Source organism: Octopus sinensis, linkage group LG9, assembly GCF_006345805.1.
Source record: "Octopus sinensis linkage group LG9, ASM634580v1, whole genome shotgun sequence".
In the NCBI taxonomy this organism is placed as follows: Eukaryota; Metazoa; Mollusca; class Cephalopoda; order Octopoda; family Octopodidae; genus Octopus; species Octopus sinensis.
In genome coordinates this window covers 24,781,166-24,808,836 of record NC_043005.1, presented here as the reverse complement: position 1 = coordinate 24,808,836, position 27,671 = coordinate 24,781,166, and the positions used below count along the sequence as shown (strand labels likewise).

Below are 27,671 nucleotides of genomic sequence, written 5' to 3'. Positions count from 1 at the left end.
CGTTCTTGTGGCTCATTTTTGCTACAATCTTAAGCTTTAAATAAAATTATAATGATACGGTCTTAAACTAATTTTGCCGGTAAATTTGAAACGTTTATATTAATTTAGCATTAGAATTCTTCAAGTTGTATAAAAATAGTTATTGTCTGCATCATTCGAAAGAGAAATAAATTCTGCATAAGGTGTAAAAGATAGAAATAATTTGTATGCTGTTAGTAACAAAATATTTTGTAAGAAATATAACTTTTATCATCGGTCTTAAATCTAATCTTCGCCAGTGTATATGGTCAATTTGTATACACGATTTATAGGAAATGAGAATGGGATATAGATAGGGTGCATAATGGTGACTGAGAATGTATACGTAGAATGCGTATACATAGAGTTTATATAATGGTATAATGACAACGACTAAGAACGCACGTACATACATGCAATAATTCAAACAGAATTTATATACACAAGATATAGTGATCGAAAATAGCGGTTGAGAATGTACACAGAATATGATAAGCAAAAAGTTTGGATACACGGAATATAACGATCAGAAATTTTGTTCCCGTGTGAAACTACAATCATTATATATACCAAACAAGTATTGTACATTTAAATATTTATTCTGAGCTCTTCCTGAACCATTCTTCCACTTAAGTCAAGCGATTCTGCTAACCATGAACGGCAAGATGGTAATATGCTTCTTCAAATTATCTTAGATTTATCGCCTTTGTTGTTTTTAGATGTTAAACAATCCTTGAGGGATTGTTATCAAATAATTGTTTGGATAATCTCAGATCATCGAAGTTTACTCAGTTTCTTTTTTTTACATATATTTATGAGTGCGTCTGTGTGTGTGTACGTGTGAGTGAGTGTATGTGTGTGGGGGAGGAGTGAGTGATAGAGAGGTAGAAACAGAAAGAACGGAGAGGAGAGAAAATATTATTTTCTACCCGAGTATTCCTTTTTATCCGAGATTTTTGAGGAGGGGGCTAGTCGATTAGATCGACCCCAGTACACAACTGGTACTTAATTTATCGACCACGAAAGGATGAAAGGCAAAGTCGACCTCGGCAGAATTTGAACTCAGAACGTAACGGCCGACGAAATACCTATTTCTTTACTACCCACAAGGGGCTAAACACAGAGGGGACAAACAAGGACAGACACACGGATTAAGTCGATTATATCCACCCCAGTGCGTAACCGGTACTTTATATATCGACCCCGAAAGGATTAAAGGCAAAGTCGACCACGGCGGAATTTGAACTCAGAATGTAACGACAGACGAAATACGGCTACGCATTTCGCCCGGCGTGCTAACGTTTCTGCCAGCACGCCGCCTCGAGGACAGAGTATATAACTGACCTTAACATACTGTTGGCTGTGATACATGCATGCGTGCAGTGTTGACATGGGTATTTCATCACAACTATTTTGATTAGTTTTGTTTATTAAATTATACAAAACAACTATCTACAGAAAACAATACCAAAATCAACTACCGATCACATTTGGTGTCATGACCTTTATAACTAGAAATTACTTTTGTTTTAATCAATTTCAACATTTTAACAAAATTCATAGTGGTTAGCATCATAAACAGATGTGCAACCTGCTTGCAGTTGCTAATCCAAGCGTTGGCCCAGATTTTGTTCATTCCTCTGGACACCATTGCTGCACGCCCGATTCTGGAGTTGACGTCTGCCTCAGTATCCTCCTCTGCAGCAATAATATTGCCCAGGAAGATGCAGTTGGTGATGTCTCCAACGGGTTCTTGATTCATAAGAATTGGCGTCTCCCCTTGTCAACTGCTCTTCAACACTTTGGTCTTTTGGGTGGGGGGGGCTGATCCTTAGGCTTGCCTTTGTTGTATCTTTAGCCACTCTGATTGTCATTTAATGGAGCACTGAGCGTGATTCTGTCCTATGAAGACCCTGCTGTACCAGAACAGTGTCTGCTAACAGCAGTCTACGCAAAAGAAACTTGGGAAATGACTGCCAAGATTACCCAGAGTTTGAATGCATTCCACCAATGGAGTCTACGCAGAATGTTCAAAATCACCAAGAGGGACAGGATTACAAACTCCGAAATCCCGAGAAGGGTCAATCTGAGCAATATGCAGGAGATTGTAGCAGAAAGAAGAGTGAGACTTGCAGGAGATGTTTTCAGACGGCCAGAAGAACAAATAGCCAAAACAGCTACACAATAAGTAGCACAAGAGGGATGGAGGAAAGGAAAAAAAAACGCAAGACATGGCGCTTCACCTTCAAAGAAGATATGAAGCAACTTAACATCACATGAAGAGATCCAAGCGACTATACTCTAAACCGAGATGATTGGAGACGTTTTGCTGCACGATGTACAAGCCAACTGCACTGAGGTGCAGGGGGAGGGGAACTAAAACTAAATCAGCTTAAATTTCAAGGAAACGGTTCTTGTCTCTGTCAAAGTAGTAATTGATGATGTTATTTTCGTGGTCGGTGGGAGGTTATGGCTTAGTTAAAGGAATAATGTCAGTGCCCAGAGAGTCATCATCAGACCAGAGACCTTCTTCGAAAGCTGGCATCAGAGTGGACTTCAGAGTCACCGAGAGGTCAGACGTTGGTGTTCAACTGAGCAGTGGTTTGAGTGTACGAAATAAAAACAGAAACGATCTTGACTATCTGGTAAGCTTTCTATCATAATTTAATTTCTAAGTTTTCTGGTACGTTTATATCACCTATTCCAGTGAACATGGAGGTGACGTGAGGTAATTTAGACTGAAGTATCTGCTTAGGAACATAAAGAAACATGTTGCGCTGGATGACATATAAGTTAGGTAGATCGATGAATAAACGTGTAGAGACAGAAAGAAATGGAGAGGAAAGGAGAGACAGAGAGAGAGAGGTACAGAGACAGAAAAGAAAGAGCGACAGAGAGGTACAGAAAGAGACACAGAAAGAGAAAGGCAGAAAGATATATAGATATTTTTTTGCACGTGTTTTATACATGCACCTTCACCGCAGAGGTATAGAGAAAAATTGAGCAGTGGAAACGAGGTGCAACCGCAAAATCCACAAAGCTTTGATAAACTTGAGAAAGCTTTGATCAAGCAGAAGACACTTGGCTAATATACTGCTCTGTAGAATCGAACTTGCAACCTGGTATTGCTAAAGCAAACTTCTTAACCACATAGCTATGACAGCACCCATTTAGCTACGTTTCTTAATATTCCAAATATAATCTTTATTGGAAGCACTCCGTCGGTTACGACGACGAGGGTTCCGGTTGAACCGAATCAACGGAACAGCCTGCTCGTGAAATTAACGTGTAAGTGGCTGAGCACTCCACAGACATGTGTACCCTTAACGTAGTTCTCGGGGATATTCAGCGTGACACAGAGAGTGACAAGGCCGGCCCTTTGAAATACAGGTACAACAGAAACAGGAAGTAAGAGTGAGAGAACGTTGTGGTGAAAGAGTACAGCAGGGATCACCACCATCCCCTGCCGGAGCCTCGTGGAGCTTTAGGTGTTTTCGCTCAATAAACACTCACAACGCCCGGTCTGGGAATCGAAACCGCGATCCTATGACCGCGAGTCCGCTGCCCTAACCACTGGGCCATTGCGCCTCCACAATCTTTATTAGTTAGAGTGGAGGCACGTGGCTTGGTGGTCAGGGTATTCGGTTCACGGTCATGAGTTCGATTCCTAGTGGCGCATTGTGTCCTTGAGCAAGACACTTCTTTCAAGTTGTTCCAGTTCACTCAGCTGGCAAAAATGTTGTACTTGTAATTCAAATGGCCAGCCTTGTCACATTCCATGTCATGCTGAATCTATCTGAGATACATGTGTCTGTGGAGTACTCAACCACCTGCACGTTAATTTCACGAGCTGGCTGTTCCGTTGATCAGATCAACTTTACCCGCGTCGTCTTAACCGACGGAATGCCATTTTCTTTTCTTACTTTTTTTTTTATTATATTAATCAGTGACATGGTATCTTGCCATGCTATGTTATAAAAGAGGGTTGCTTGTCATGTTAAGCTATCTTATCTTGTATTTATTTACCCAACCACTTCACCGCGTATCCATTCTTCTACCCGTCAATCCATTTATTATTCAGCAAACTACCCACCCAACCCTCAATCGTTCTATCTATTCATCCACCTGATCTACCCTTCTAACTATTTATTCATTCACCTTACCATCCATCTATTTATCTAGTTAACTTTATCCACAAAAATATCCGTCCATGTACCTCTGTATCCATCTACCCATCCATCAATCCATGTTCATGTGTACATCAATTATATAACTGAGAGAAAAAATGCCTCAGAGGAACGTTTTACATACTATCAACATATATACGGTGAAGTGAACAGCCTTGATGACCTGATCATAGACATTATTAGAAAACAAATTCTCCCTCTGGGGGTGTTTGAAATCTATATATTAAAAAAAAAAAACAATTAAAAAGAGACAAGCAAAAGTGACAATTCAATATCATCGAGATTCAGAAAGGCGTAAGTCGCTCCCCGTGATCCCTCAGTTTTTGATGAAGACATAAGAGGCGCGTCAAGACGGGCTGTGCAAAGCTCTATCTATCTGCAGCGCCAGATTTCCTACCCATTCATTTGTCTGTTCATATTTTCTTCTTTCCGCCTCTCTCTCTCCGTCTTTCCTCTCCGTTGTTCCTTGAAGGATGGTCTTTGCAAGGCTATGGATCTTGCTACATGGCCATACTATCTCAGCTGGTTTTTTTCTTCTTTTTTCTTTACACTGCTTCAAGGTAGGTAATGGAATGCTGGATGGTTTCGCACAACAGCCCCTTTGTGATGAAGTCCAAGTACGAGACCCCAAACGTGTTGCCGAAGTATCTCGTTTCTCGTGCTTATATTTCCCCCCATACCTCTGCAGCGAGGGTCTATATCTATCTAACACGCGAGCAAAAATAGCCATCTATCTGTCTGCTTATCCAAGTACATAACTATCTGGACATCTGTTCGTCAAGCTACCCATAAAATTCGACGTAGTGTTTCTCTGCAGAAAATAGATGGCTATTTTTGCTCGCGCGTTAGATATAGACCCTCGCTGCAGAGGTATGGGGGAAATATAAGCACGAGAAAATAAATACTACGGCAACACGTTTGATATCTCGTACTTGGACTGCGAAACCATCCAGCATTGCATTACCTATGCAGAATCTTTACTCAAAATTAAATCACGTCACCTTGATGCTGACAGTAATAAGTACCATTCGATTCCAGAAAAATCTAGAAATCCGAGCTAGAAATAGAGACAATATGAAGATTCTCTCACCTGTTTAACACTATGAAATCAGGACTTAAACAGTGAGGTGACGTACATGAATTTATAGTAAAGAAAATACGTACTTAGCGTGGCTTCTATGTCGAATGACACTGATTGACTGTCATGTAATATCATATAACAGACGCGGTAACAAAGAAGTCTCTCTCTACATGGACACTCGATCTATCAGAAATAGCAGTTAAATTTCCTTTAGATCACATACTACTGTCTTAAAAGATATTTAAGACTGCAATGGATAACGTAATAACAGACACGCAAGGCTTGAATAAAACGGTAAGATGGTTATAACTAGAACGTTTTTGATTATAGGTTTGTCTACTAGAATTCACCTGGGTCTAAACAATGACACCAATATTACAATACACAGAACGGACGAGCCAATGAGGGAACCTCTATACAGTCGATCGACATGTTAGACATAACAGTCAAATCTTTATCAAATAGTTATTCCTTGATTAGAAAAACGGCACACAGGATTCATAGTGTAGTCCTTTATGTACAAAACCAAACAAGACAGTTACAGCTAGAATGCTTTAGATCAGGGCTGACCTGAGACTAAACAACAACAAAATAGATATTTTGTTTTGTTGTTGTTCAGGTCGCTGCTTGGAATTGAACTCGGAATCTTGGGGTTAGTAGCCCGCGCTCTTACCACTACGCCATATGCCCAGCGTAGTGGTTAAGAGCGCGGGCTACTAACCCCAAGATTCCGAGTTCAATTCCAAGCAGTGACCTGAACAATAATAATAATAATAATAATAATAATGATAATAATAATAATATAATAATAATAATGATAATAATAATAATAATAATAATAATAACATCGAGATATTGTGTTTGTTCTTTAGTTCCAGATCAACTTCGAGCAAACCTATAACGAATAGCATTCCAGCCGTGACCATCACGTCTTAATTATCCAATGGACTAACATAATTCAATGTGTCCTCTTATCTAAGAAATTGGATTTGTATGATTTGAGCGAGATTTGGCTGCTATTTCCAGCAAGTCGGGTACCCACCTAGATACTTCACACGTTGAGCTGATATCTTAAACGTGTTGTCCTACGAAATAAAGACAAATATTTGCAACATGGTCCATAGTCGAAGTGCTTTTATTAGGCAAATCTGTCCGATTTTTAAAATTCTACACGATCTGATATCTATCCTCAGTCTATTTTCTTACAACATTCCAGAACTCCTATCTTTTTGTCTTTTTTTCTTTCTTTCTTTCTTCAGGAATTCCTTTGTTTCCATTGTTGAGTCATCATACGGGTGAGAAAATGATGTCAAGCATAACCAGAGGAACAGTTGAGGTAAACAACACAAAATTTACGGTTGACTGGTTAAATCAGTATGAAAGGAATATACACATTTTGGGGGCTCGAGTCGCGTACGCGAAACTACAATTCAGCTTACGAAAAGTTTAAGAAACAAGAAAAAAAAAATACAAACAAAAAACAAAGATATGCTGAGTCAGTTGTCACGCGCCAGCACGGCTTTTGCCAACGGCCTGATCCAGCAGAAACAAGTTTAGAGAATATGGTTATAGTAGAGGGTTATCAGCGCACGATTTATGAGCTTAAGGTCATTACACAGACATTAATCATTAAGAGAAAACTATTTCTAAAAGTATTGATTACCTTTCAGGTATTTGCTGTTTAGTTGCTTATTAGCTTTAACTGAGCAAACCTATAACGAAAAACATCAACCGTGACCACCACGTCTTAATGATATAATGAACTTGCATATCCAGTGTGCCTTGGAGGATTTGAAGGATAAAGTAGTGCGATATCACTGTATTCTAGCGGCTGATTGAAGAAGGAGATGGGGAGAGAGAGAGGAGGGAGAAGAGAGAGAGGAAGGAGGAAGGGAGGAAGAGAGAGAGAGAGAGAGAAAGAGAGAGAGACTGGAGCAATGTGAAGTAAAGTGCTTTACTCAAGGACACGTCACACTGCTTGATCCAGGAATTGAACCCACAGCCTGATGATTACGGGCTGCACACACATACATACATACATATGTATATGCACACAGACACACATACATACATATGTATATGCACACAGACACACATACATATATATGTATATGCACACAGACACACATACATATATATATATATATATGCACACAGACACACATACATATATATATATATATATGCACACAGACACACATACATATATATGTATATGCACACAGACACACATACATATATATGTATATGCACACAGACACACATACATATATATGTAAATGCACACAGACACACATACATATATATGTAAATGCACACAGACACACATACATATATATATATATATATATATATACATACAGAGAGAGAGAGAGAGAGAGAGCGCGTGTGTGTGTGTATGTGTGCGCGCGACCTCGCCTCATAATAAGTAGGTCGCGGGCTCGATTCCTGGACTAGCGGAACGTTGTGTCCATGAACAAGGCATTTCGTTTCACATTGCTGATCTCTACTCAGTTGAGAATGAGTACATCTCTCTCTCTCTCTCTCTCTCTCTATCTATCTATCTATCTATCTATCTATCTCTCTCTCTCTCCCTCTCTCTCTCTTTCGATCTATCAAATCATCGATGTCCCGCTAGGTGAAGGCGGGCCGAGGAGACGTCAATGTCTGCTCGCAAATACACAGGCACCTAAAGTAATTATCAAAAGTATGGTACATACTCACATGCTAGTGACGGCCATACATTTTCGTTTTTAACAGACAAGGTCTGATTAATAAGTATCCGGACTGTTGCCATAGTAACGAAGCGAAAGCATGCAGAGTAAAGCCGCTTGGCAAATACTGACCTTTAACTCTGTTGTGTATGCGCACAAAGATTTAACGTTCTCGCTCACTTCTGTTGTTTACAGCAGTACTTGCAAGGAAGGTATGTAGCGTGTGATCGTCGCATTGACCATGACAGAGAAAATTGTCACGGCGATACCTGCTCAGAGGCTAATGCAACGTTGCAAAAAGTGTATGGAGAGGAGTATATGAGTCGGACACAAGTGTACGTGTGGTTCAAACGTTTCTAAGATGGCCGAAAAACTGTCGATACTGATAAATGTTCTGGGAGACCCGCAACAAGCAGAACTTGAGAAAAACATTGCAGATGTGCGTGCAGCTGTGAGGGGAAATCGTCGAATCACCATCCGCGAGTTATCAGAAGATGTGCAGATTAGTTATGGTTCAGTTCAGTCCATTATCACTGAAGATTTGGGTATGAGACGCATGTCTGCCAAGTTTATGCCAAAACTGCTTTCAGCTGACCGAGAAGACACCCGGGTTTCAGTTGCACAAGATCTCCTTGGTTGTGTCGAGAGTGATGAAAACCTTTTGAAAATTATGCGTAGGCCTCTGAGCAGGTATCGCCAAGCTCTAGGCAAAATTTGATGCAGATTCTCTACTCAACTTCCTCTGTCAAGGTCAATGCGACGATCACACGCTACACACCTTCCTTCCAAGCACTGCTGTAAAAGTGGAAGTGAGCTAGAATGTTAAAACTTAGTGCACATGTACAGCAGAATCCAAAGTGAATCTGTGCCAAAGCGGCTTTACTCTACGTGCTTTAGCTTCGTTACTATGGCAACAGTCCGGATACTTATTGATCAGACCACGTATACCCTTTTACTTGTGTCAGTCATTGGGCTGCGATCATGTTGGAACACCGACTTGTAGGATTAGTCAAATAAATCGGTTCCAGTATTTATTTTGAAATCTGGCACCCGCTTTATCTTTCCTTTATGCCAAACTGCTAAGTTAGCAGTACGCAAAGGAACTTACACCACATGAGCCAAAAACGAACACACACACACACAAAGGGCTTCTCACAGTTTCCGTCCACCAGATTCACTCATAAAGCATTAGTTGAGTTCGGTTTATAGTAGAAGACACTTTGTCTGGGAGCCATTGTAGGACAGGACGCAAAACCACGTGGTTACGAAGCACACAGAAATGCCTACGTCGAAATATATAGATGTGTACAGTAATCGCTCGCCATATCGCGGTTCGCCTATCGCGGTTTATCATTTAAGCTTACATCGATTCCTCTGCGGTGTTGTTTTGCATTTATAATAAAATAAATATATACAAACTATACAAATAATAATAAAAAACTATACAAAACAGTAAGGTTTATTTCTACTTCGTGGATTTTTACCTATCGCGGGAGGTTTTGGAACGTAACACCCGAGACAGTCGAAGGATTACTGTAGTGTGTGTGTGTGTGTGTGTGTGAGGTGGAGGGGCGTATTTGTCCCCCGCCACTTGACAATCCATGTAGCTTTCGTTACTTGTGTGCATAGGACGTATAATTTTGAAGGTACGTACTTCTAAGAAGCTTTGACGATTGTATAACTTGTGAACAGGTAAGACGTAGTCTACCCGCAAATTATGTGAATTTTTATCCCACAAACCCCAGAGAAAAAAATCTACTCCAGTTGGAGAATTACTACTTTCGAGGAACGCTTTAAATCAAACAGTAATGTTTGTTTTGTTTATTTTTTGTTTTGCTTTTTTGGTTTTTTTTTGTTTTTCTTTATTCTGGTGTCTGTTCTTTAAATTAAAATACCAACTTCTACCAGTCATGAAGTCAGAGACAGACGGACAATAAGTGTGTCGGTGCGTGTGTGCCTGGGTGCGTGAGAGAGAGAGAGAGAGTGTATGTGTTTGTCTGTGTATGGAGTATGTGCGCACGCTAGTGAGTAGACGCGTGCATGTACGCGGGCTTGGTGTGTGCGACGGTGAGACCATGAGTCTGTATCTATGAGTAACAGTCTTTCGTGTTGTTAGTATTATTTATATTCTGTATAAAAGCGGCGAGCTGGCAGAAACTTTAGCACGCCGGGCGACATGCTTAGCGGTATTTCGTCTGCCGCTACGTCCTGAGTTCAAATTCCGCCGAGGTCGACTTTGCCTTTCATCCTTTCGGGGTCGATTAAATAAGTACCAGTTACGCACTGGGGTCAATGTAATCGACTTAATCCGTCTGTCTGTCCTTGTTTGTACTCTCTGTGTTTAACCCCTTGTGGGTAGTAAAGAAATAAGTATTTCGTCTGCCGCTACGTTCTGAGTTCAAATTCCGCCGAGGTAGACTTTGCTTTCATCATTTCGGGGTCGATAAATTAAGTACCAGTTAAGCACTAGGGTCGATGTAATCGACTTAATCCGTTTGTCTGTCCTTGTTTGTCCCCTCTGTTTAGTCCCTTGTGGGCAATAAAGAAATAAATATTTAAGGCGGCGAACTGGCATAAACGTTAGCAAGCCGGGCGAAATGCTGAGTTCAAATTCCGAGTTCTAAGTTCAAATTCCGCCGAGGTCGACTTTTCCTTTCATCCTTTCGGAGTCGATAAATTAAGTACAAGTTGCGTACTGGAGTCAACTAATCGACTGGCCCCTCCCCCAAAATGTCGGGCCATGTGCCTAGAGTAGAAAAGATCATTATTATTAGTAGTAAGGCGGTGAGCTGGCAAAAAATTCGTAATGCTTAGCGGTATTTCGCTCGTCGCTACGTTCTGAATTCAAATTTCAATAAAGAATTAAGAAACGTTAGTACGCCGGACGAAATGCTTAGTGGTATTTCGTCAGTCTTTATGTTCTGAGTTCAAATTCCGCCGAGGTCGACTTTGCCTTTCATCCTTTGGGTGTCGGTAAAATAAGTACCAGTTTAGTACTGAGGTCGATGTAATCGCCTATCCCCCTTGCCCATAAGGGGGATAGTCCTTGTGCCGAGAACAGAAAAGAATAATTAATTCAGTACATGATAAGCGGGTGTGTAGTATATCCTGTTATGGAGCTGTGTGTGGGGTGTGTATGTGTGTGTGCGTGTGTGTAGGTTTGTTTGAGTGTGTGCGTGTGTGTGTGCATGCGTGCGTGTGCGTATGCGTGCGTGTGCGTATGCGTGCGTGTATGTGTGTGGGTGTAATAATTGTTTCTAATTTAATCATATGGCCAGCAGTTTTAAAGGAAGGGCTTAGCGGATGCCATCGACACCAGTATCTGACTGGTACTTTTTACTTTATGTTATCGGCCCAGAAAAGATAAAAGGTAACGCTAACATTAACTTCGGGAAACCTGTCGTGCCCCAACAGATACCAATAAACCTTCGTGAACGCGACAGTTAACTGACGTAGAACTTTAGACACCGATGTTTCGACCTGGTTGTCTCTCTTCAGTCAAAGCCAACGTCAAATCGATGGAACTAAACAAAAATGGTGGCTTTGGTTTACAGAATTCAGCAAAACAGATTATTTACTGATGCGTGCTGATGCCTGCCAAATCGATAATAAACTCGCAGAACAGCGAGATTCTAGGTTAAATTATGTTCAAAATCATTTAAGACTGCCCTTTTTTTTTTTTTTTTTTTGCACGCCACAAAATTATTTCTAGTCAGTACAGGGTTTTCAAAAAGTCTCTCCGCAGTGATTTTTATTCAAATTGCGCATCACCATGGAGCTACTTCAAGAGCTTTTCGGTGAACGGATTATTTCGAAAGGACTTTGGCCACCAATCTCACCTGATTTATCACCGCCAGACTTTTTTTTTTCTGAGAAGCAAGTAAAGGATCAGTGTACAAAAATCACCCCAAAACCATTAAATAGTTACTGCGGAGTGACTTTCTGAACACACGATATTAAATACAACACCGACTGGTTTTTGTTTTGTTTGTTTTTCATACGGATGGTGTCGTTGAGTTATTAAAGATCGCATGGCAGCGACAGTTGACACGTTTCACTAACAATGTCCTCTTCATATTTCAGGTTTAGTACGTAAACAAAATAATCCTCTACATAATAGCACGTGAATACAGAATGTTCCAGCCCTTCTACTTGGTTGAAGCTTATTTTAATTACAATACAAATAAAATGGATAAAATGAGAGTACTGATTGCCGGAACTGGGTGAGACTTTTTCTATTTGCGTGAGGTTGCTTTCGTGACAATTGAAAAGATAGCGACATAATAGGAGCAAGCATGGCTGTGTGGTAAGAAGCTTGCTAACCAACCACATGGTTCCGGGTTCAGTCCCACTGCGTGGCACCTTGGGCAAGTGTCTTATACTATAGCCTCGGGCCGACCAAAGCCTTGTGAGTGGATTTGGTAGATGGAAACTGAAAGAAGCCCGTCGTGTATATGTATATATATATGTGTGTGCGGGTGTGTTTGTGTGTCTGTGTTTGTCCCCCTAGCATTGCTTGACAACCGATGCTGGTGTGTTTATGTCCCCGTCACTTAGCGGTTCGGCAAAAGAGACCGACAGAATAAGTACTGGGCTTACAAAGAATAAGTCCTGGGGTCGAGTTGCTCGATTAAAGGTGGTGCTCCAGCATGGCCGCAGTCAAATGACTGAAACAAGTAAAAGAGTAAAGAGTAAAGAGTATATAAGCAATGTGTGTGTGTGTGTGTGTCCTACTACTATCGCTTCACAACTTATGTCGGTGTGTTTACGTCTCTGTAACCTCGCGGTTCGGCAAAAGAGACCGATAGAATAAGTACTAAGCTTACAAAATAATAAGTCCTGGGGTCGATTTCGTCGACTAAAACACTTTAAGGCTGTGCCTCAGCATGGTCGCAGTCAAATGACTGAAACATGTAAAAGAATAAAAGAATACTTGATTGGTGGTTCTACCATGGTGCCAAATGCATGTTTTTTTTTTGTTTTATTGCTGTAGTTTAACTCGAAATCTATTCAAATAGATCGGTCGTACGAATTGATTCCAGCGCATCTGCGGATTACAAGGGTAGAGCACGGACACTGCGGCAGACCACACGCTAGAGTAGTATCGAAACAGTTTAGATAAAGAACAAGGTCCGAAATATCAAGATTCTATTTTATCTTTCTTTTTCTTTTGTGCTTGTTTCAGTCACTGGACTAAGACCATGCTGGAGCACCTCATTGAAGGGCCCAGTCGAAGAAATCGATCCCAGTACTTATATATGAAGTCTGGTCACTTTCGTCGAACGGCTAAGTTACAGGAAAGTAATTGAAGCAACACCGGTCAAGTGGTGGGTGGGGCAGAAAAGACCCCCCCCCCCGACACACACACACACACACACACATACGATTTCCGTCGACCAAATTCATTCACACACAAGGTATTAGTTGGCTCAGGGCTACAGTAGAGAACACTTGTTGAAGCTAACTCGCAGAGGGACCGAACCTGAAATGCTGTGACTGCAAAGCACGCTTCTTAACCTCCTACCTAGCCATACCTGAGACTATTTTCCTTAACTCAGGCGCGGACCCAAGAGAGTGGGATGAGCTGAGGGGCACGTACCCCACCCCCGCTCAAGTACAGAAGTGCGCCCTTCTAAAGAATGTTATTACGCCCTTCACTCCTGGAATTGTATTCGCTTCTGACCTTGTGCCCTCCCTTGGAAAAATTCCTGGGACCAGCCCTGTAACTTATCCAAATTAACAATTTTCATTAAAAGTTCTTGAAGCCTAAATTTTCTTCGACTTGTGTTTCTATATTTGCTCATTACTAAGTTATGTCTATCTTCTTCACAGTTGTAGTAAAGATTGTTTGCCAACATAACATGGCAGTCCTGGTTTAGGACGAATGTTGCTGTAATTTAGCCCCAGGAGACATCGTCTCAAGCTGGCTATACGACACGATCTGTGTCCTAAACCAAGATTGCCATGATATGTTGGCAAACAATCTTTACTACAAAGTACTGTTGCTGAATATCTCACGTTGTGAGATTTAAAAATAGTAAATTTTCTAATTCTTCGCTGTTCTAAGACATTAGGGTTAGATGGTACTTATTATTTCGTTACTAGTTCAACATAATGTACAAAAGGAGATTATACCATTAGACCTCTATTATAATTCTTCTCACGTTGTAGGAGTATAAATCGATTTGTCCATTGGCAATATACTTTAACAATACCGAGAGATTGAAAGACTAAGTTCATCTCGGAATTTGAATAATATTAACAATTCAAAGCCAGTTTGGTGTTACTTTAGCGTACTGTCTACCTATTTCTTTATTACCCACAAGGGGCTAAACACAGAGGGGACAAACAAGAACAGACATAGGTATTAAATTGATTACATCGACCCCAGTGCGTAACTGGTACTTAATTTATCGACCCCGAAAGGATGAAAGGCAAAGTCGACCTCGGCGGAATTTGAACTCACAACGAACTTTAGCGTACTGTCTACCGTGCCATCTGTAGTCTACGCTGTGAAAAGAAATAGGGTTAGAGTTAAGGTCAGGAGCAGAATGCACCCTAAGTTGTAATAGGCCAGGTAGAAAGCACGCTAAAATGGTACCCCTCCTATTTTTTTATATTTGCCACAAGGACAACACAAATATAAAACGTAAATTTAAAATCTTAGAAGTTCTTTATAATATTGATTTCTAACATATCGTGATAGGGGTGGTGGGTTGATTTATTTCTGTTCCATGTTATGTAGCAAGACCTTGGACGGTTTCTGCGGCTGGGGTTTTTTTTCTCCTCCTCTTTGAGAAGGGGTTGAAAGCAGCTCCTCACCATTTTTTTCATGTCTGCAGAAAATGTACTCTGTCACATGACCCTTTTCACAGAGCAGCAAGTGCGAGAGAGGCAGGCAGGCAGAAAGAGGGAAAGAAAGGAGAGACAGACAGAGAACCCAAATTCACAACTTCATAGGTACTTGATGGACCCGAAGGTGCGGAATTTTGGAATAGCTATCCCGACAATATTTCGGTATTAGTATATGACGTCAGTCATGGCTGAGCATATATGCGAGTGTGTTTGCTAAGCTCTGTCGAGCAGATGAAACAATATCGCATACTAACTAATGACGTCATAGACTTTTATCGAAAGACTACAGTTATCCCTTGAATTTCTACATTTCATAGAGAAGGAAAATTGGGACTATAATGCAAAAAAAAAATTGAAATTTGAAGGACAAAAGAAAAGAAAAAAATAGACTACCCTTTTCCTCTCCTATCAGGTATGAGACTTTGAGAGCTATTCCAAAATTCCGCCACAGAAAGGACCAAAAGTAAAGTTGATGCTCGATACAATTTGCATCCAGAGCGCCTATTGAGAGCATCGTTTTTTCTTTTGTTAAACTCCTGACTGACAAAAGTAAAGGTAATGTCCTGAGCTCAGCAAATTACCCTTCTTTTATCGACGCCATTAGAAATGAAACGCAAATCCACCATCGGTAAGTTTTGAACTCAGAGCATGTAGAATACAGCAAGGCATTTAATCTACTGTGCTCCAGGTTTTAACCATTTCATCAGCCCATATATCAATGAAAGAAATTAGTTCTAACAGAGTAAAGTAGGGTATAATCGATAAGATCGATGTCAGGGGCTTATAGTAAAATGTAAAATATCCGGATATTGTGAAAGGACGCTGAAAGTAAATAGTCGTAAGAGACTTAAAGTAAGGAGCTTAATCAATCAGATACTTTATACAATATTTATTTATTTATGTATTTATTCAATCAGTTATTCATTATTCATTAGTCGCGTAAACAACTAGTTCGGACAACAGTAAAAATGTGTTTTCATATCACGAAAGAAAGCTGGTGTGTGCAAGTGTGTTTGAGTGTGTGCTTATGTGTGTGTGTGTGTGTGTGTGTGTGCATGTGCGTACGTGTGTATGTGCGTACGTGTGTGAGCGTGTGTGTGTGTGTGTGTGTGTGTGTGTGCGTGCGTACGTGTGTGAGTGCGTGTGAGTGCGTGTATGTGTGCATATGTGTGAGCTTGCGTTTGTGTATGTATGCGTGCGTACGTGTGTGTGTGTGTGTGAGAGAGAGAGTGCATGTATGTGTGCGTGTGTGTGCGAGCGTCATGGCTATGGTGATAAGAAGCTAACTTAGCAACTTCGTGGCTTCAGGGTCTGTCCCAATGCGCAGCACCTTGTGGAAGTGGGGTTTTGTTTTATTTTACTTTCGCCCTGGGCCGAATAATACATTGTGAGTAGGGGCGGACTGAGAGTATTAAGACCCTCGGGCATAACTGTTTACTAGGCCCCTTTCAGTGTGTGTTTTCGTAGAGTTAACATGTAGAGTGCGGGCCCCTCGGAGCTCCGGGGCCTCGAGCAGTGTCCGACTTACCGACGGCTCAGTCCGCCCCTGCCTGTGAGTAAATCTGGTGGACGCACACCGCTTGACAACCGATGTTAGTTTATTTGCGCCCCCGTAACTAAGGGGTTCTGTAAAACAAACCGATAGAATAATGACCAAACTTTAAAAAACGTATTGGGGTCAATTTGACCGCAGTCCCCTCCCCCATCCCGTCACCCCAAACATATAAAACAAAGAAAAAGTACAAAAATAAGACAATTATATACACACACATAGGCGTAGGAGTGGCTGTGTGGTAAGTAGCTTGTTTACCAACCAAATGGTTCCGGGTTCAGTCCCACTGCGTGGCATCTTGGGCAAGTGTCTTCTGCTATAGCCTCGGGCCGACCAAAGCCTTGTGAGTGGATTTGGTAGACGGAAACTGAAAGAAGCCTGTCGTATATATGTATATATATATATATGTATGTGTGTGTTTGTGTTTGTCCCCCTAGCATTGCTTGACAACCGATGCTGGTGTGTTTACGTCGCCGTCACTTAGCGGTTCGGCAAAAGAGACCGATAGAATAAGTACTGGGCTTACAAAGAATAAGTCCCGGGGTCTATTTGCTCGACTAAAGGCGGTGCTCCAGCATGGCCGCAGTCAAATGACTGAAACAAGTAAAAGAGAGAAAAGAGAGTATACACACAAGGGTTGAAAGTGACCATTAAAACAATTATAGTAATCTTTTAATCTTTTTAGAAAAATTAATGTGCGTATTATATATGAGTAATCTTTCAGTTTAGGGTGTTAAAAAAATAAATAAAAATGAAAGGGGACATAACAGCGGGGGATAAATAAGTCAACTGGTTAAACAACGTAGACCTGGGCTATAGCTACCAAAACGTGAACGAAAGTCGATTTGAATTCCTGTAAATATGACACAAATATATTGTCCCTCGTTCCAAATTGTCGCCGTAATTTTCTTTTCACCTGCAGTCACATATTCTCATTTGTGGAATCCACAAAGTTCTCCAGGTGCACAATCACTTCATGAGTATAGATGCCGTCATATGCATATAAACATATAGATACAAGTAAATATACACAAACATACACCCATACATGCAACTATTCACACTTAAAACTCCATCGGATTAAATATTTGTTATTGTTGTAGTTGGCAAATGATTCACACAACTAGCTGCGATCATTTCATCTTTCTGGGGCTATAATTACATTATCTGATGCGCCCTTTCCTCATTTTAGTCTAGGGTACAAGGCGAGTCAGTTTTCGCTGCTATTTCAAGCAGATCGGGCGACTACATAGAAGGCTCCGTCGTGCGCCTTTACGTGACCGCTTTCTTCACATCTATGCATTGTTAAATATACATTTGTTGGACTAGTATAGTATACATTATACGTTTGACTACCAGTGTATATATAGTTTAGGGGTTTGTCTATACAGTTGTCTGTCTACCTACAACAGGTATGAGCAATCTTTTTCGAGAAGCGGACCGCATGTGATACGGTTCATCATCAGGCGATCCACATACTAAAAATATTCAGTTCAAATTTTAATAATCGTTATTTTCCTTGTGAAATTAGGCGGGTCATTCACAGTCCAGCGAACCGGCAGGTGGCCTATCACTGGTCTATATCAATGTTACCCGATCGGAAACCTGCGGTTCCGCATGATATCTCTAAGGACTCTACGAAAGACAATGAAAAATTAAGCTAATTTTATTCAAATCTTTGTTAAATAAGTTTTTAAATTTTAATTTTATATTCTTAATTTTGTAATACACGAATGGTATTTCCTAAGGAAAGGAAACCTTAGTATCAGATCAGCAGAGAGGATGGCGTCCCTACGTAAAGAAAAAAAAAAACGTTCTTCTAATAGAGATTTTGGCTTAAAGTTCTCTGCCAAACTTTTCAAAGACAGTTTTGTTATGTTTTCAATCTCTTACGAAATCTAACATTATGAAAGAGAAAGAAAAAAGTATATAATAATGTTTATGGAGGGGTTTCCTGAGACAGCATGGAAAGTATTTCAAGGATTCCCCAAAAGTATGAAACAAAAAGTCTGAAGTGTACAGACCTATATAGAGCCATCTATATATATATTCAGTCATTTATACAGCGTATCAGCCTGTCCAAGGTGTCTATTACGTGTGTATGTGTGTGTACATACACACAGTTTGGTGTCTGCATGAAATGTTTGCCGTCAGCTAATCAAGTGTAAACAGAAAATATTAAAATAAAACTTTGTTAAACCAATGCGGAAGAATGTACAAAGTGGCTCGACGACTTATTAGAAACAGCAGCGAAACATCTGTCTCTCAAATCACAGCCTACTTTCTTAGAAAGGAGGCATTAATTCAAGTAATACTTCTGTAATAGGTTTACCGGATTACGGTTGACCTGGGGTTAAACAACAACCACTCACTACGTGTGAGTGGCTGAACTTCTCTCTCTCTCTCTCTCATTCTTTCCCTCTTTCTCTTTCGAAACGTGTTATGTCCTGTATTTAATGACTTTAAATGCTTTTAAATTACATATAATCGTTACAACTTCTTTCCGAAAATTTTACATGGTTATTCGTAAAAGTAATGGGTTCGGACGGATAAAGAAAAGTTTTGCTTCAAAACCTTTATTTGCTTCTATCCCCCCCCCATCCCCATGAAGGGAAAAATAAGCAGCCGAATTCCTAACTTAAACCCCCCTGGAATAGTGATGAGTAAATGAGCAAGTGGGATGATAAAAGACTAGGTACAATCCCATACATTCTGAGAAAAGGAACACAATCGATTTCAGCGAATCACAGTGTGGAACTGATGTTTTATTTTATTTAAACTAGCGAGGACAAAAGTCAAATTCCACCTCAGCGTGATTTAAATAATATTAAGGCAATCTTTTGTCTCTAGTAGACCTTTCCGTCGATTTCAATAAAAAATTATTTTTTTTTACATATGGGCTTGCGGGAACTTTTGAAGTAATGAGAGCGAAAGAGACTAAGAGAAAGCGATTGTATGACGAGGGAAGTTCTTTTGAAGTTACCGTGCATGGGAGCATTGATGTACATGTGTGTGTGTGTGTGTGTGTTTGATGGGGTGTTGTGTAAGTGAAGTGCTTCTGTTAGTGTGTGTGAAGAGACAGAGTAATGTATGAAATATTAATTGACGGTAATAAATTGATTTATTGCAAAGACATCACAAATACAATAATAAGGTTTCTAACATGGACACGAAGTTTGAGGTCTGCGCCGGGCGAAATGCGTAGCCGTATTTCGTCTGTCGTTACGTTGTGAGTTCAAATTCCGCCGAGGTCGACTTTGCCTTTCATCCTTTCGGGGTCGATAAATTAAGTACCAGTTACGCACTGGGGTCGATGTAATCGACTTAATACCTATGTCTGTCCTTGTTTGTCCCCTCTGTGTTTAGCCCCCTTGTGGGTAATAAAGAAATAGGTTTGAGGGAAGGGGTTACAAAATTATATCGATACTAGTATTTAACTGACAATTTATTTTATCGGCTTCGGAGAGAAAAAAAATAGGTGGGGGGACAGATGGAGTTGAACTCGTCAGGATTTGAATGCAGAGCGTAAAGAAGACAAAGTAAATAGTAAATACCGCGATGTATTCCGTCCGATGCTCTCTAACAAACTCTGCCACCCCACCATTTCTTGTACAGGCCGCAAGGGTCCTGGTACAACGGGAGGACAAACGAAATACAAAATAGCAGTGGAGTAGGATTTACATCGAGTTTGTTATTGTTTAAACTCCAGGTCAGCATATCAGTAAAATTACGGGTGTTAATCTGTGTAATTTTACCAGCATGGTATCTACGGCTGAAAACATTCCATTCTTGGCCAACCCGACTTTGAAAGGATTATCTACAACCCCATGATCTTACGTGTGTACCGTCCCCAAACGCACTCACACACTGTTTGTTTGTTTTTTTTCTTTTTCTTTTGTGACGGCGGAGCACGATAAGAATATCTTACTGCTATTTCTAGCAAACGAGCGAGCCATACAAACAGGTTCACGCGTTGACACGTTTTAACACCGAGTATTGTTATATTATATAAATAAATGAAAGCGAGAACTCGAAACAAGAAACTTTTTACTTACCGTAAAGAAGATGAAAAATATGTTCGTATTTGTTTTTCATAAAAGTTGGTAACTGTCCGTTGATATGTCCATTACCGTTCGTCTCCGCTGCCATTGTCTGTATTTCTCAGTCAATGAAAATATCCACAATTTGTTATCCTTTTACCGATTATTAATCAATATATATCCACTTTTCTGTCAGTATTTATATATATATATATACATATAATAGATATAGATATATATATAAAGATAGATGGACAGATACACAGAAAAACTTAAGTAGATAGATAGAAGTGTATATATGTGTATTTATGTATACACATCCACACGGCTCACTGCTCCAGGCAAGAATGTGACAGCTTACTTCTCAACACGTTTTAGTTTTATCTTTTTTCTTTTTTCTTTTTTTTTTTTTTTTTGACTTCCTCGGGCAAATTTAAACAACAAAATTGCTTTTTCTATCTCCGCGCACGTCTCACTTCGTATTTTATTAATCATAAATTTTTTAATGAAGAATAAATTTATATTTACACACACACACACATACACACAAACACACACACACACATATATATATATTTCTTTACTGCCCACAAGGGGGGCTAAACATACAGGGGACAAACAAGGACAGACGAAGGGATTGAGTCGATTATATCGCCCTCAGTGCGAAACTGGTACTTTATTTATCGACCCCGAAAGGATACTCGTACACACACACACTATGTGTGTGTGTGTATGTGTGAGCGCGCAGTATACATGTATTCTTTTACATGTTTCAGTTTTTTGACTGCGGCCATGCTGGAGCACTACATTGAAGTATTTATTTATTTTTTAGTCGAACATATTAACCCCATGACTTATTCTTTAAGCCTAGAGTGTATTCTATCAGTAAGTTTTGCCGAACCGCTAGCTTACGGGGACGTAAACACACCAACACCGGTTGTCAAGCAGTGATGGGGGTGGGTTGACAAACACAGACACACACATATAAATATATAATATACGATGAGTGGATTCTTTCAGTTTCCGTCTACCAAATCCACTCACAAAAGCAAGAAGACGCTTGCCCAACGTGTCACGCAGCGGGACTGAACCCGGAACCATGTGGTTGGGAACTATGTATGTATGTGTGGTGTGTGTGTGTGTGTGTGTGTGTGTGGCTGTGTGGTAAGAAGCTTGCTTCCCAACCACATGGTTGGGTTCAGTCCCGCTGCGTGACAAGTTGGGCAAGCGTCTTCTTGCTTTTGTGAGTGGATTTAGTAGACGGAAACTGAACGAAGCTCATCGCATATTATATATTTATATGTGTGTGTCTATTTTTGTCACCACAACCCATCACTGCTTGACAACCGGTGTTGGTTTATGCGTGTGTATTTATTTATATATATATAGAGAGAGAGAATTTCCTTGTAGTTTGACCGTTGATGGTCTATTTCTAGCATACGGCCGACTCCCTAGCAGTAAGCCCTGCCAATATATACATATATTAGAATTTTCTCTGACTCCTCAGATTTTTGTATGCTGGACTACTGGTTTTAAATTGATATTAAAATTAATATTAATTTATCTCCCTCATTATTTAAATATATATATATATATATATATATAATATATATATAATATATATATATATATATATATATATATATATATATATATATATACCAGTCATTAGACTGTGGCCTTGCAGTAGCACTGCCTTGGATTTTAGTCGAATGAATCGACCCCAGGATCCATTTTGCTTTTAAGAGTCTGATACCTATTTAATCTTCTCTTTCCACCGAACCGCTAGATTATGGAGACGTAAACAAACCATTCCGGTTGTCAACTAGTGGGGATGAAGGATAAACGCACCGACAATATATATATGTGTGTGTGTGTGTGGTGTGTGTGGCTGTGTGGTAAGAAGCTTGCTTCCCAACCACATGGTTGGGTTCAGTCCCGCTGCGTGACAAGTTGGGCAAGCGTCTTCTTGCTTTTGTGAGTGGATTAGTAGACGGAAACTGAACGAAGCTCATCGCATATTATATATTTATATGTGTGTGTCTGTTTTTGTCACCACAACCCATCACTGCTTGACAACCGGTGTTGGTTTATGCGTGTGTATTTATTTATATATATATATAGAGAGAGAGAGAATTTCCTTGTAGTTTGACCGTTGATGGTCTATTTCTAGCATACGGCCGACTCCCTAGCAGTAAGCCCTGCCAATATATACATATATTAGAATTTTCTCTGACTCCTCAGATTTTTGTATGCTGGACTACTGGTTTTAAATTGATATTAAAATTAATATTAATTTATCTCCCTCATTATTTAAATATATATATATATATATATAATATATATATATATATATATATATATATATATATATATATATATATATATATATATATATATACCAGTCATTAGACTGTGGCCTTGCAGTAGCACTGCCTTGGATTTTAGTCGAATGAATCGACCCCAGGATCCATTTTGCTTTTAAGAGTCTGATACCTATTTAATCTTCTCTTTCCACCGAACCGCTAGATTATGGAGACGTAAACAAACCATTCCCGGTTGTCAACTAGTGGGGATGAAGGATAAACGCACCGACAATATATATATGTGTGTGTGTGTGTGTGTGTGTGTGTGTGTGTGTGTGTATGTATATATGTATGTATGGATATATATATTTACTCTTTTACTTGTTTCAGTCATTTGACTGTGGCCATGCTGGGGCACCGCCTTTAGTCGAGCAACTCGACCCCGGGACTTATTCTTTGTAAGCCCAGTACTTATTCTATCGGTCTCTTTTGCCGAACCGCTAAGTGACGGGGACGTACACACACCAGCATCGGTTGTCAAGCAATGCTAGGGGGACAAACACAGACACACACACATATATATATATATATATATATACATATATACGACGGGCTTCTCTCAGTTTCCGTCTACCAAATCCACTCACAAGGCTTTGGTTGGCCCGAGGCTATAGCAGAAGACACTTGCCCAAGGTGCCACGCAGTGGGACTGAACCCGGAACCATGCGGTTGGTAAACAATCTACTTACCACACAGCCACTCGAAAGGCTGCTTTCAGTTTCCGTCTACCAAATCCACTCACAAGGCTTTAACCGGTCCGAGGCTTATAGTAGAAAACACCTGCCAAGGTGCCACGAAGTGGGTCTGAATCAGTAACCATGAGGTTGGGAAGCAAGCTTCTTACCACACAGCCACGATATGTATGCATGTATGTAATGTATGTATGTATGTATGTATGTATGTATGTATATATATATATTATATATATATATATATATATATATATATATATATATATATATAAGTTCAGCAAAATTTAGATTCAGATGAATATGGTACTTAAGTTAAAGGCACCAGAATTTTGTATGGTATTATCCATATAAATCAAATGGGGTGATTATAATCAAAATAAGCAACAAGGATATCCAAGGTAGTGTAGTACAATTGTTTCATGCTACTTCATTTTATTAAACCTTGTAAGTATTACATCAGTTTTAAAATGTCGAGCAATCTTCAGCCACATATAGAATTTTTCAATTAAACGGACAATGCACATTCTTGTACTTATTTCATTTGCCAACATTACAAAGAGGGTACATATATAGACAGAGAGGTTAATTTCATCATTAAGAACATGATGGTAGTATGTTCATTCTCCGTCTGTAATGTCGGCAAATTAAGTACCAGTTGCGTACTGGGGTCGATCTAATCGACTGGCCCCCTCCCCCAATATTTCGGGCCTTGTGCCTAGAGTAGAAAAGAAAAGAACATATGACATTTAGCAAAATGACACGTCGAGCAAAATGCTTAGCGGCATCTCCCCTGTTTTTACGTTCTGAGTTCAATTTGGGGGCAAAAAGCTTAGGTTCTCTCTCAGTCCCTTCCAAAATAAGAAAAAATATCCGTGTATTCACGTGTGCATCTGCTATTCAGCGCTCATTTTACTTATTCTTCTCCTTTGTGCGTATTCTTTGCCCGACTAGAAGGAACGGTGAATGCACAAAGTTCGTCAAAAGACCAACTTTTTGGTTCTTGTGATCACCTTTCTCTGAGTCACCCTCACAAATTTTAGTAGCAATTTTAGTCTGAATTAAACTTATGTGCTTTTACAGTGGTGAAATGAAATTACCTCACTGTAAAAACAATATTTGTTTATTTAATAATGTAATATGATAACAATGCTTATTTATTTTAAAGATGATATACAGAACTCTTAAGTTTCTTCATGTGTTAACTACTGTATTAGCTGACCTTTTGTCATTTTGTTTTAAACGGAGACATTTGTAAACAATCTCTTAAATTTCTGTTACATATACTGGGTATATGACAATCCATTAGAATGAGGCTTGCTGCTGCTACAGAAGTTGTCGAACTCCTTCAGATTTAAAGGTTCTCAAAATGTCAGCTTATGCATACTTTAAAGATTTTGATAAGATTACAGACGAAAAAATTGTCATTCAACAAATTTATAAAACACAAATAGTGTCAAGGGCGATCCCGCTGTGACAGATATCGAAAGACGAATAGCCAAACAGCACTGTGATTAGGAATCGAAAAAGTTTTCAACTGAGAAAACTTCTGTGGCGGAAATTGATGTTTCTAATATAGTAACGGCTCAATAGTTACGGGACACACATGCTGCAAACATTAGCATCAGTTAAAGAGAAGAACCCTTTCAGTCACAGCTCAGAAAATTTCCACAAACATTGTTTGGGTCAATTCTTTAGGATTTCAATCCAGGGTTTTAAAGATCACATCTATGGACAGAGTATTGCAAATCAGAAAATACAGTATACTGCTTTTGCTACCAACAATTTCCGGACAAATCTAAACTAGTGCATGAGCAAGCATTTAGAAAGACAGGATTTACATGCAATTATGTAAAAGAATTCTTTAGCTATCCTCAAGAAATTCCATTTTCCTGTTACAGTTACTTCTGTTAGGAAGGAGTACCGAAAACATTGGGAAAGGAATAAAGCTGTGCTATCCTTGCCCAAACAGGTTCGTGCGAAACAAGTTCGTTAGAATAGGGTTTACCTATTCAGTTTGACCTGTTTTACAATTGGCTATACTGCAACAGATTTCCCGAAAAGTATATGAAGCTGGTGGGCAAGGGTAGAGCTACATGTGAGAAATAAGGGACGTGACATTGTGAGCGGATAATGAGATGGGGTGGGGGCTCCCAAATGCAAAATGTTTATTTTGCGATATTTCGACGAGTTTCTATTAAGTCATCAGGAAGTTTTTTTTTTTAAATGTGGGGCATGAGGTTAGTAAAAGATGTCTGAATCTGAATCAGAGTCTTCTGTATTAATTGTGAATAAAATAAAGACATTTCGAAAACTGTACAGCTCTCATTTGTTCTGTGCCATGTTTTTGACGATATTATAAATGAAGATTTTTTTAGATGTCGATTAGCTTCTGAAATTGACTCTGAATCGCTTTTGTAGTGTATACTGTCGCTCTTGAATCCTGCTGGTTTCCACGTCCAGTTGTGTCACCCACTGCATATGATGGTTCCTCGGCCACGTGCAAAAAATCACTGGTATTCAAGCAAAGTTACCTTCTGTTATCCCATTTGTAGTTTATGTATGCTGTCGCGTTCACCTGTTCCACCTGGTTGTGGATGACTGCGTTGCAGGAGAAATTTTCACGATACAGCAACAACTTACGTGTTCATGGCTCAATCTATTGGACGGTGAGTCCAACTGAGATGCTAGTCCAATACACGTTGGGTTTGTTGTTTTTATTTATTTTGAACATTCTATTGTATTTCAGTGAAGATATCAAGTCATCAGAGAGAGACAAACTGGGAGCAAGTCCCTAATTTTGTCTGCAAACGCTTGTATCCTCCTTGTTCTAACTGAACAAATTCTGCTGAATTAAGCCTCGACAAATATGCTACAAGCTTTTTTAAGGAATACAGCAAGCGAATTAATATACAGCTGTCGAATGAAACAAACGAGATGACGAAGATACGTAACTTAGGATCATGCAACAGATTACTGAAATTAACAACGTTAAGAAATCAGCTCCTTCGGATGAATCGAAAATGCTGAGGCAAATTTTGCAGTATTTGGAGGACTCGGTAGATCTGTAAGGTTGATGGAAAGCGGCCGACAAGTAGCGGAAATCTTTCGTCGATTTTCCCCGTAAGACCCTCATCCTGTTTTGACTAAGATTTTCTCAGAATCCCGAAGTAATTTTTCTGCAAACAACTTTTAAATCATGAAGAGTCTTTTCTTTCCCAATTCAAAGAGCGACCAGTTTCTACATATTGATGACCTCAAATTCATGACAAAGAAATATCGGCTAAACTTTGGCGACTTTAAGAGACTCATACAGTGTCTCATCGAACAGAAGTCGCGTATTTTAGACACACTGACTGAATCACTAGAGGTTTGCATTCCTTTAAAGATGCCTTCTTTGAACTGTATCAAATTTCTGTAATGCTTTCTGAAAGCAGTGCTGGCTGTGAAAGGAGTTTTTCAAAGCTTGTCTGAGTAATTCCATGATGGTCAATAGACTGGGGAATTTCGGCGCAACTGCCATGGAAATACAGCGTTCCTAAAACTTGATCTTGAACTCATCGTTCTTCGTTTCACATAAGAATCCCAGAATAGAAGAATTGCCATTCTGTATTTCGTATTACTATGACTTAGAACAGGTGTTACCAACTTTTAGGTTTCATTCTTTTTACTTATTGTAACTTTGTAATTATATTGTAAGGAATTTTGAAGTTGATCTATTTTTAATTAAACCTTGTTCGAGCTGCTACAATTCGGTGGAACCGCCAGCTAATTTTTTTCCACGAGAGTTCTGGACCCCAGCAATGAACTCATTTGCATATAGCCAATCAGAGCTCACCTTGACCTTGTTGTCAAGTTAACAAACGCACCCTACCAAGTATACTCAAGACGAAGAACAGTGTTGTAAGTCGACCGATCGCTGAGTTATGCCTGAAGCAATTAGATAGATTTGCATCTATACCTATTATCGGATTTTGTTAGGGCCCCCATATGGTAAAGATGTAGATCGAGAAAAGTGTGGGTAGAGGGTGATGTGCGAGCAACCCTCTCCCCTTATTGTTTTAGAAAGTAAACACCAACACAAATAACTACGCAGAGGCAGCCATGGTTGGAACAAGAACAAGAACAACAAGCATTATTAAAAGAGAAAAGAAGCATGGGCATTCCTT

The 27,671-nt window shown here is 39.7% G+C and overlaps 1 protein-coding gene across 1 annotated transcript in view; it reads right to left on the bottom strand.

Annotated features, from left to right (window-relative positions):
• LOC115215832 overlaps positions 1-20,819 on the bottom strand; it is a 158,334-nt gene extending 137,515 nt beyond the window's left edge. The window contains exon 1 of the mRNA XM_029785160.2: positions 20,463-20,819. Within this exon, the coding sequence (XP_029641020.1) occupies positions 20,463-20,556 (94 nt within the window). The 5' untranslated portion in view covers positions 20,557-20,819. The remainder of the gene's footprint in view (positions 1-20,462) is intronic.
• Positions 20,820-27,671: the final 6,852 nt, after the last annotated feature.